Genomic DNA, 11,582 nt, shown 5'->3' on the forward strand with positions numbered 1-11,582 from the left:
AGCAGGGATCTTAGGCGGGCACAGAGGTTGGTTCATCCAGATGGGGGGGGCTTCGTGAGATTGGCTTGGGGGAGAGGGGGCACAACGCAGGTGGAGAGGCGGCTCTGAGCATCTGCAGAGTTCGGAGAGCCAATTCGGTCCCTCCAGGCTCGGCTAGGCCAGACCACCTTCCGATCCCCCTTCCCCAGGCCTGCAACCCCCCTCCCCAAATCCTTACTCCCAAGACCTTCTGCTCCCCACCCCCCCGGCGTGGGCTGCGGGCAGGGAGAGCACCGGTGGCATCCTTGGCGGCTGCTTTGCAGCGACCCAGGGACGCCAAGCCCTTGCACAGGTAAACCATCCCGGACTCCTGGCGGAGGGTAATGTTGACCACGGTACCCCCGGAGCCCCCCAGGGCCACCTCGGTCCTATCGATCTTCAACACCGTACCCGCCATGGCTCCCCACGCCGCGTCTTCTCCCTCCTGGCAAGTCGGTGGGAGGGAAAACGCAGCTGGCTGGCAGAGAAGGAAGTGAGCGAGGTGAAAAACCCCGAGCCGGAGAGAGGGGACGAGGAGTGGGCGGGACACCCGGCGTGGGGGGGGGGGCGATGGACGGACGGGCACTTTCTCCTCTGGGGGAGGGGGATGTCCCACTGCCAAGCCAGGGGCGCCCTCCGTTTTCCTTGCGCTCCCTTTGTCCCGCTAGAAGCCCACGGGGGTCTCTTGGGCCGAAATTGGGGGGTCTTTTGAAGTGCTGTTGCTAACACGCAGGGGCAGCAGAGGAATGTGGGGCTACAGAGCCCCCCCAAGAGTTCCGTCCCACCTACTCCTGCCGGAGGGGTTTCAAAGGGGGGAGCGCGCCCACCCCAGCATCCCTACTTTGCCCTGGAGATGCCCACCCAGTCACCCACCCCGGATGGCCCGCCTTTGTCTTTCGAGTTTGGTCCCACGGCGGGTGACCGACCTCCCGCCCCTTTCCCCGAATGGGACCGGGGTCTCCGTCTACGCAGCCCCCGGACTTCGGGGGTCCCCGCGCAGCCCGAAGGAAAGTGGGAGGGCTTCTTCCACGGGAGAGCTACATCTTCAGCCCACCCCGCCACCCCAAAAGCAGGGAGGCAGTGGATCCTGCTCACCGCGGGCCGCTTCTGTGGGGTGGAGAAAGAGAAGGGGGTGCCGGAGGCTAGTCGTAGCCCCCACTCCCAAAAAAAAAAAAAAAAGCCGGAGCAAAGAGCGGCCGAAGGGCAGGGACGTTCCACTGGTCTCGTTCCTGCGAAAAAGTGGGAAAAAACAAGAAACCCGTATTTGGTCGCCGGGGCGTGGATCCTGAGCGGTGCGTGGACTTGTTTTTTCCTCCTCCGCGCCCACGCGGCGATTTTCGGGAAAAGGTTCTGCCCCGCGTCCGACACCCCCCCCGGCGAGGAAGGCTACTCTGGATTTGGGGACGGGCCGGGGGGGGGGGGTTGGAAGGAGGAGATGGAATTGAGGAAGCCTGCTGCCCCCCACGGGGGATCCTGGCTACGGGACAGTCACGCGGGGCAACGCCTTAAGCAACGGGGAAAAAGTCCCGCCGCTGGAGCCGGTCCTTTGCAAGAAACGGCCGTCCGAGGAGGGAGGCTCCAGAGCGGGTTAGCAGCGTTGGAAAATACGTGGAGGAATCGGTCCCGCAGAGCGATCCGGAGCCGTCCGCGGCATGTCCGGGAATCGAACTCGCGCCCGGCTGCCAACAGCTGGAACTTCTCGGCTCCGGCCGCTGGGAGAGGCTTTGGAAGAGCTGGCGGGTGGGGGGTGGGGTGGAGGGGGGATGGAAGGAGGCTGGAAGGGATCCGGAGACCAAGGAACTCCAGGAGACTAGATCCCGGGCTCTTCTAGCATCTTGGAGAGGTCCTGCCTCTGTTCCAGGGCCGCTGCAGACGAGCCTCTCCTGGTGGGCAGGGTTCGACCCCTAAAATAGGGGGTTTATCCAGATAGTCCTTGACTTACAACAGTTCGTTTAGTGACCGTTCCGAGTGGCAACGGCACCACAAAAAGGGACTTCAGATCCTTTTTCCATTAGCTTTCTAGGATCCCCCTGCTCACGTCATCAAAATTCAGGCACTGGACCACCTACTCGTATTTACAACGGTCGCAATATCCCGGGAGTCATGGGATCCCCCTTTTGCCACGACCTTCCAACAAGGGGGAAGGATTCGCTTAACGACCGGGTGACTGACTTAACAAGCACAATTCCCTGAACGAAATTCAGATGCTTTTGGCCACCAACTCGTACTTACGATGGGTGCAGTGCCCCACAATGCTGGGATTCCCCCTTGTGCCACCTCCCAACGAGCAAAGACAACGGGGAAGCCGGGTTCACTTCCCGACCGGGTTGGTAAGTGAACGAGGGCAGCGATTCACTTAACGACAGTGTCCGAGAAAGGTTGCAACACGGAACCAAAGGCCCTTAACGCAGTATCTCGCTTAGCAACAGAAACGTTGGGCTTAGTTGCAGTCTATGCTGGGTAATCCACCGGGTGCTTCCTTTTAATGTGGGTAGTCAGGGCCGGATTTTCCTATAGGCTAACTAGGTTTCAGCCTAGGGCCTCAAGATCAAGAGGGGCCTACACAGTGGTGGGATTCTGGGGGTTCTAGGGGGTTCAGCCGAACCCTTTGTTAAATTGCTGGCTCACCCGCCCCTCGACTCCCACCCGCGCGGCGCCAGCCTACCGTAGCCAGGGGTGGGCAATTGTGGCTCTTTTACAACCTGTGGACTTCAACTTCCAGAATTCCTGACACAGCTTGGCTGTCTGAGGAATTCTGGGAGTTGAAGGCCACAGGTTGCGAAAGAGCCACAATTGCCCACCCCTTCCCTAGCCTGAGTTTCGCTGCCTGGGATCCACGTGGGCTCCGGACGCAAGAGAGCAGGATGGAGAAAGCAGCTTCCACGCCTTCACTCACCCTCCCTCTCTGCTCTGTTGGATCGCCGGCCGTTCGCTTACCCCGCCCACTCCCCATCTATTGCTGCCTCCGATGGCTAGAGGAAAAAAAAACTTCAAATTCTTGCCGCGGGGCTTCAAAGGGCCGCCCGAGGGCCAGTGGTGCAGCCGAACCCTTTGTTAAATTGCTGGCTTGCCCCGCCCCTCCGCACCACTATTTATTGCCAATAAATAGTGGTGGGCGAGGGGCGGGGGAGCCAGCAATTTAACAAAGGGTTCGGTGTTTTTTTGTAATTTTATTGGCCCCCGGAGCTTCAGCATAGGCTAATTAGCCCTTGCTTAGATCGGCTCCCGACCCCCAGCTGATTTGCTCTCAGCTGTTTTGCTCAGAGCTCTGCTGCTTGCTTGGAAAGAGTGCAGATTTTTTTCCCCCTAGCTATACTGAAAAACGAAAGAGAAAGTAAAGCAGGCTGTTGGCTTTGCACGTTGGAAAATTAGGCAGGCAGATTTCTTTTTCCTCACCAAAAAAGGTAGGTGCATACAACGGGAAATTTAGGGAAAAAGAGGAGATTTTAAAACACAAAAGAAAAAAAGCTCTATTTAACTAGGGAATTGTAATAATTGAGATACTATTAATTGTATATTGTGTTGAAAGCAGAAATGGTTAAGTTGTGGTTTGGAGGAATATATGGGGGAAAATATTTGGTTTGGTTTGGTAATTATATTGGTAAATATAATTAATGGATTTGTAAGAAATTGGAAATAATTGGAATATTCATGTTCATATTGATTAATATACAAAAGAGGTAGTTATATAACTAATTGATTTATATTAAAATGTTGAATTCATATTAAACAACTGTAATATTACATAATTAACCAATGTGAGGATGGATATAAAAATAGATGACAATGGGAACGGGTATAATATAGAATAGAAGGGAAAAATTGAATTTGATTAAGATTAGAGATGAGGATGAAGGGTAATATTGGTTTTTTACAAAAATAGATGAGGAATAAATATGGCAAAAAGGAAATATAGAAATTGTAAATGTAATTGAAATGACTAAACACTGTTTAAATTTGTGAACCGGCCAAATACTCTGTTCAAAGAAAATACATTGTATGTATGTGTGTTTCTAATTATTGTTATTTATTCATATTTGTTCTCTTTTATTCTTTAAAGTTTAACAATTCATTCTTTATCTTAATATCTTTATATTTGTTTGGGGTTGGCTTTCTTCCCTTTCATCTTTTTTATTGTACAGCAATCTTTCTCCTCAAACCTACCATCTCTCTCTTTTCTTTCCTTCTTACTTTCTCTTCCTCCCCCTCTTCTTCTCCTCCCTACTTCCTCTTCCTTTCTCCTTCTCCTCCTCTCTTCCTCCCTCTCTTACCCTCCCTCCTACTCTAATTTCCCTTCCCTTCCTTCATCCCTCTCTATTGCTGTATCCTTTTATGCATATGGACTACTCAGAGGGCTGAAAAAGTTATTTCTGACTGGTCCTCACACTTTTGACCAGTCCTCGAACTTACGACTGTCCTCACATTTTACGTTTTTGCCCTATCTTGTCACCATGGTGAAGAGAAGCAGTTGTGAAATGAGTGACATGGTTGTTAAGAAAGCTGCACGGGCATAAATGTGAGGATGGTCATAAGTGTGAGGACCGGTCAAAAGTGCGAGGCCCAGTCAGAAATGACTTTTTTCAGCCCTCTGAAAAAAGTCTATGCACATAGCCACACCCACCCGGTCACATGACAAGCTACCCATGCCCACCCGGTCACGTGACCAGCTAGCCACGCCCACCCAGTCACATTGCCAAGCCACACCCCCAACTAAGCCACGCCCACAGAACCTGTTGTTAAAAAAATTGAATCCCACCACTGGTGAAAGGGCCTCATAAGTGGAATAGCCTAGGGCCTCTTTTCATCTAAATCCGGCCCTGTGGGTAGTCCTTGGTTTATGACCCTGAGCCCCAAATTTCCGTTGCTGAGGGAGAGGTTTGTTAAGGGAGTTTTATCCCATCGTACAACTTTTCCCGCCATGGTTGTTCAGTGAATCACCGTCAGTGTTGAGTTAGTGACACGGGGGGGGTGAAGCTTCCCCACCCACCCCCAGACCTGGCTCGTTGGAAGGTCACAAAAGGGGATTGCGGGTCCGACCCCGGGGCTGTCATAAATACAAGTCCATGGCAGATCACGTTGACCGTGGGGACGCTGCCACAGTCGTGGGAAAAATGGGGGAGGGCTGTTGTAACGTTGAACGGGCACTAAATGAATCTACCTGTAGAGCAGGAGTCAGCAACCTCCAGGCAGCAGCACGCTAGAAACTGGGCTGCACAAGCAGAGCGAAGCATCCCATCCGTGGGATGCAGGCGGCAGGCGAAACCATGGCTCCCCCCACTCTGATCCGCGGAAAAATCTCCCCACGGAACCAATTCCCGGTGCCTCAAAGGTTGAAGGGAGGGGCGCTGCTGTAGAGGAAATGGATGGAGGGACCCGCAGCCCACCCTTCACCCACCCAATCTTTTGGGCCGCTTTCCGGTCTTTCCAGATTGATCCACGCAGGCGAAACCCAGTCGGAACGAGCCACCGGGTCGGCCAAAGCAGCTGCCCGCTCGGCCCCAGGAAGGACAGGCGGCATTTGAATCAGAACCAGAATCGAGCTGGAAGGGACCACAGAGGTCATCTAGTCCAACCCCCTGCTCAAGCAGGAGACTCTTACAGAATCACAGAATGGAAGGGACCGTGGAGGTCATCTAGTCCACCTCCCTGCTCATACAGAAGACCCTATGGCATTCCCAGCCAATGGCTGTCCAGTCTCTTCTTCAAAGCCTCCAGTGATGTAGTAGGACCACAAGTTCTGGTGGCAAGCAGTTCCGCTGGTTAATGGCTCTGGCTGTCAGGACATTTCGCCTTAATTTTAGATTGTTTCTCTCCTTGATTAGTTTCCATAGTTTGTCTTGCCTTGGTACAGAATAGAATACAGCATACAGAAACAGAGTTGGACAGAACCTTGGAGGTCATCTAGTCCAGTGGTCCCCAACCCCCGGTCCGCGGACCGGTGCCGGGCCGTGGAGTACCTGGCACCGGGCCGCGCAGCGGCCGGGGGACATGAACGCTGCAGCGCAAAGGCTCCTGGGCCGTGCGCAATGGGCCGTGCGCAAAAGCTCCTGGGCCGTGCCCCCACCCCTGCGCGCGCTCAGAGGGCCGCGGCGATAAAAAGGTTGGGGACCACTGATCTAGTCCAACCCCCTGCTCGAGCAGGAGACCCTTACAGAATCATAGACTAACAGGGCTGGAAGGGACTTTGGTGGTCATCTAGTCCAACCCCCTGCTTAGGAAGGAAACCCTATACCCCTACAGTCTCTTCTTAAAAACCTCCAGTGATGAAGCACCCACAAGTTCTGGTGGCCAGCTGTTCCACTGGTTAATTGTCTTCACTGTTAGGAAGTTTCTCCTTAATTCCAGGCTGCTTCTCTTCTTGAAGAATCGGAAGATCACGGACGGATTGAAAAATAATAATAGTAATAATAAAAAAAAGAACGCAGCACACTTTGTGATTTCTATCAGCCAAACCGCCAAAGCATCCAATTTTACGGAAGACAAATCTACGCTTGGATGTCCACTGGCTTCCTTTATTTCGCAAAAAAACTCTTTCCAATATTTTTTTTTTTTGCAAATTAGCATGGGGGGGAATCAAAACGCCAGGATTGGGAGAGAACGAGGGGGTAGGGGTGGGGGGACCACCGCCGGATTTCTGCCCTTACGCGCCTCGAGCAATTTACTTTTTTAGTTTAGTTTTATTAGATTTCTATACCGCCCTTCTCCCGAAGGACTCAGGGCTGTGTACAGCCATATTAAAACACATAAAATTTACAAAATTTAAAAACCATTAAAATCAAATATACAAAAATTTGGCCCACAAATTAAAAACTGACATACACCCATTACAATTCATATTCATGTTAGGCCAGCCTGGCTTGTTGGAACAAGAGGGTCTTCAGGGCGCGGCGAAAGGTGCGCAGGTCGGGGATCATACGCACATCTAGGGGCAGGTCATTCCTGAGGGCTTGTGCCCCCACAGAGAAGGCTCTCCCCCTGGGCATCGCCAGTCGACATTGTTTGGCCGACGGCACCCTGAGGAGCCCCTCTCTGTGGGAGCGTATTGGCTGGTGGGAGGCTGTCGATGGCAGAAGGTGGTCTCGTATATACCCCGGTCCTAAGCCATGGAGCGCTTTAAAGGTGGTGACCAACACCTTGAATCGCACCTGGAAGACCACTGGGAGCCAGTGCAGCTCGCGCAGGAGAGATGTCACATGGGTGTGACGAGTCGCCCCCATAATCACCCGCGCGGCCGCATTCTGGACCAGAATGCTCTTCAAGGGGAGCCCCATGTAGAGAGCATTGCAGTAGTCCAGACGGGCCGTGATGAGGGCATGAGTGACCATGCGCAGGGCATCCCGGTCCAGAAAGGGACGCAACTGGCGTATCAGGCGAACCTGATAAAAAGCTCCCCTGGCCACGGCCGTCATATGATCTTCCAAAGACAGCCGTGCATCCAGGAGAACACCCAAGTTGCGAGCCCTCTCTGAGGGGGCCAGGATCTCACCCCCAATAGTCAGCGATGGAACCAGCTGACTTTACCGGGACGCCGGGAACCACAGCCACTCGGTCTTGGAAGGGTTGAGTCTAAGCCTGTTCCTCCCCATCCAGACAATTTGACTTCAATTGACAGGCAAGCATCCATTTAGTGACCATGATGGGGCCAAAAAGCGACTTGTGACCAATCCTTGCACTTACGACCGACACAGTGGACACAGAATTGCGATTTGGTGGCCGTTGCAGAGTGAGGATGGCCGCAGTGTCCGTGAGTCCGCAGGGTTGGCAACCTTCCCAGCCGGGTTCTGACCAGCCAAGGCAACAGGGAAGCCAACAGGTTGTGTGTGTGTGTCTCGAGTCCCGTTTCCATGATGTCTCACTTAATGACAAATCCCCCAGTCGCTATTGTAGTTGTCAGGCCCCTTTAAAGATTTCCTGGGCTGGAGGGAGGGAATTACACTCTGGAAATCCCCAGTGTAAGAATATTTACCAGATGAAGGGTAACAGAGCTATGGGGAAGGAGAGGAGAGAGGAGGAGGAGGCAGCAGCGAAAAAGAAGGAAAAATAAGGAAGGAAGGAAGGATGGGAAAGAAACAGTGAGAGAGAAAGCAAGAGAGAGAGAAAGAAAAAGAAAGAAAAAACAGAGAGAAAGAAAAAGAATGGAAGAATGGAAGAACGAAGCAAAAGAGAAAGGAGAAAGAAAAAGGAGAAAGAAGGGAAGAGAAAAAAGAGAAAACAAAGTGGGAGAGAAAAAGAGAACGAGAGAAAGAACAAAAGAAAGAACTGAGGGATGGAAGAAGGAAGCAAGAGAAAGAAAGGAAAGAAAGAAAAGGAAGGAAGGAGAAAGAAGGGGAGAGAAAAAGGAAAGAAAAAGAACGAACGAACCCCGGAAGGCTGAGCTCAATACAGATTGTCCTTGAGTTATGACCACAATTGACCCCAAAATTTATCTTGCTAAATGAGAGATTTGTTCAGGGAGCTTAGCCCCATTTTGTGACATCCCTTGCCACAGTGGCTCAGTGAATCCCTGTAGCTGATTACGTTTATCGCCCGGACGTTAAGCGAACCCGGCTTCTCCCACCCCTACCCCCTCCCCAACTTGGCTGGTCGGGAGGTCGCAAAATCCCAGATCCCAGGGACCCTATGACGGTCATCAATCCGAATCAGCTGCCAAGCATGGGGAGGCTGCTACGGTCCTAAGGCTGAAAAACCGTCCCAAGTCCCATTTTTTCCCAGAGCCATTGGAACCTGGAACGGTCACTAAATGGACTGTTCTAAATTGGGGACTGCCTGTATTCCCCTCCCACTGAACTGCACCTCAAAACAAGGCCAGGGCTCCAAACTTCTGGGGGGAGAAGGGAGGAAGAGAGGGGGGTCCAGGGAGCGACTGAAGGCCCCTTCCCTGAAGATGCTCCAGAGGCCACCAAGCGAGCATCACCACTCCTCCTGCCCCCCAACCAGCAGCCATTGGGGTGAACCCTTGTCCCCTTGTTTAGGGGAAGTGGTAGGGCCCAGCCAGAAGCCCCCCCTCTCATCCCCCCCGGCACCCACCGTGGAGACAGTGCGTTCCCTTTTTCCTTCACAGCTTTAATGGAAAAACAATAACCGGCGGTTAGAATATAATAGAATAGAATAACAGAGTCGGAAGGGACCTTGGAGGTCATCCAGTCCAACCCCCATCTTAGGTTGGCAAGGACCAGACACGTCCTCGCCGACCCCCACTAGGGCTCAGAGCCCAGCCCCGTCCCCCCAACGGGACCCAGCGTCCCCAAGTCCCCCAACGGCGCACGGCGTCCCAACAGACATCCCCAAGTTTGGGCACAGAGCGGGCATCTGTCGGCGTCATCTGCGGTAGACGGCAAAGGCCACGAAGCTGAAGACCAGGGTGAGGCCAGCCAGGCAGGTGGTGGCCGTGGCGGTGAAGACGTGGCGGTGCTGCAGCTGGAAGTACCACAGGGTGGCCAGCATCAGCACCAGGAGGGGCATCATCAGGCTGCCCACGTTCAGGGCGGTGTGGGCGGCTTCGGCGTCGGTCCGGGGGGCGGCATTGGTGGTGGCTGGTGGAGGCTGGTGCTGGGCGACGTGGCAGTGGAGCACGCTGTTGTTGGTGAGGTGCAGGGCGGCCAAAGTCTGGGCGTCGTCCCGGAGGAGCTGGCCCTGGTAGATGAGGCGGACCAGCTGCTCCTGGCCTGGGAAGTAGAGCCTAGTGGGCAAGGAAGGAGGGGGGCCGAGGAGGCGTCATTCAGAGTGGGCCCAGGATGCCAAAGGAGGAGGCTCCTGCCCCCCAACTCCTCCTGTCCCCCTTTGATTCAGCCCCCTCCTTCCCCCTTGGCCCCCCTTGTCTTCCTCCTCGCTCCCACCCCTTCCTCCCCATTTCCCCTGAACCCCACTCCCCCTTGCTCCAGCCCCCTCCTCCACCCCTGCCCCCCAACTCTCTCCCTTGCCATTCCGGGTTCCAAAGAAGGGGTGGGGGGGTGGGCGAGGAAGGGCATCCTCCGAGTCCCCCCCTCCTCCCTCCTGAGGCCCCCACCCACCCACCCACCCACCCGCGGGGAGAGCGGGGTCCTTTGGGGGCCGGGGGGCTGCACCGTGGCTGACCTCTTGAGGGCGCCCACCGTGTCCCTGGGACGGACCCTGGCCAGCCGCTCCGTCTCGTTCAGGAACTTGAGCCGCAGCACGAAGGGGGGGGGCGAGCCTTCCTCCCCCTCCCCCTCCCTGGGGCGCGGGCGGGGCGGGTCGGGGCGGGGGGCGGCGGGGCGGGGCTGGTCCCGGCGGGCGGGGGCGGCGGGGAGGGCTCCGTCCCCCCGCTCGCCCGTCCGCGTGGAGAACCAGGCCAGTCCCAGCAGCCCCAGAGCCGCCAGCAGCGCCGCCAGCGCCGTCACCTCGTCCCCGACGCCCTCCACCAGCGCCATCGCCCCGCCGCCCGCCGCCGCCAGGGGGAGCCCCCGGGACGCGCTTCCGGGTTGCCCGGCCCTGCGTCACCCGCGCGCGACGGCCGCGGGGCCCGCTGGGAGCTGTAGTGGCAGGGCCTGACGCGCTTCCGGGGGCAAGGCGGAAGTGGGCGCGCCCCGCTCGCCCCGCCCCCGCTGGGGATTGGTGGGGGGAGCAGGAGAGAGAGAGAGAGAGGAGAGAGAGGGAGGAAGAAAGGATGGGTGAAACAAGGAAAGCAGGGAAGAGGGAGGGAGGAAGGAGAGACTGTGAGAATAGAGAAGAAAGAAAGAAATAGAATGGAAAAAAGAACGAGAAAAAGAAAGGAAGGAAGGAGTGGGTAGACAGAAAAGGGAGGGAGGTCACAAGAAGGTATCATGTGACCCCGGGACACTGTGATGGTCATAAATGTGAGTCAGTTCCCAAGCATCGCCAAGCATCAGAATTTTGACCGTGTCACCACGGGGGAGGCTGCTACAGTTGTACCTGTGAAAAGCAGTCTTTCCCCTCCCCCCCCAGGTGCCGTCGTAACTCGGAACAGTTGCTAAGTGAACCGTTGCAACTCGAGGACTTCCTGTATTCCGCCCTCTTGAATAAATCAAAGCTTTGAATATGGACTCCATAGCCATGCAATGCACCCCGAAAGCCCTTGCATGGGGCCAGGGGACCTGCGGAAGCGTCTTCCTCCCACTGCATCCTCAGGGTGGGCAGCATCCTATGGACCTGGTCAGTGAAAGAGTTTCAACTGGCAGGGGGTCACAAAGAGAGCGTTCCTTGCCATCACCCAACCCTTTGGAACATTCTCCGTCCCACCTCCACCCCAGATGTGAGGTCGGCACACCCACACACACCAGTGGTGAAATCCTCCCAACGGTTTGCATTGAGTGTGCATGCACAGTGTGCGTCAAACGCACGCTTCGTGCGCATCTGCATAACAGGTGCTACTGCCCAGCGCTGAAAAAGAAGGCTTAAGAAGCCTTTGCTAAGGTAAGTAGAACAGCAAAGGGGGTGGAAACAGCTGTGCCGCATAATTTCCTGCTTTCTAGCGAATATAAATCGCACGGCACAGCTGATTGTCGGAAATACCAGTTTGGACTAATCGGTATTTCCAACGATCAGCTGTGCCACGCAATTTATTTTTTTACTACAGGTTTGCCTGA

The 11,582-nt window shown here is 54.9% G+C and overlaps 1 protein-coding gene across 1 annotated transcript; it reads right to left on the minus strand.

Annotated features, from left to right (window-relative positions):
• Positions 1-9,060: 9,060 nt before the first annotated feature.
• TMUB1 (transmembrane and ubiquitin like domain containing 1) lies at positions 9,061-10,444 on the minus strand. Its single transcript, XM_070944389.1, has 2 exons — positions 10,093-10,444; positions 9,061-9,697 (listed from the first exon to the last, which is right to left on the minus strand). Exons 1-2 carry the CDS (start codon positions 10,404-10,406, stop codon positions 9,337-9,339), a joined length of 675 nt encoding a protein of 224 aa, XP_070800490.1. The 5' UTR covers positions 10,407-10,444; the 3' UTR covers positions 9,061-9,336.
• Between the last annotated feature and the right edge of the window lie 1,138 nt (positions 10,445-11,582).

Source organism: Pituophis catenifer, unplaced genomic scaffold (genome assembly GCF_029215685.1).
Source record: "Pituophis catenifer annectens isolate HBS135680 unplaced genomic scaffold, rPitCat1.0.hap2 SCAF_5, whole genome shotgun sequence".
Lineage (NCBI taxonomy): Eukaryota > Metazoa > Chordata > Lepidosauria > Squamata > Colubridae > Pituophis > Pituophis catenifer.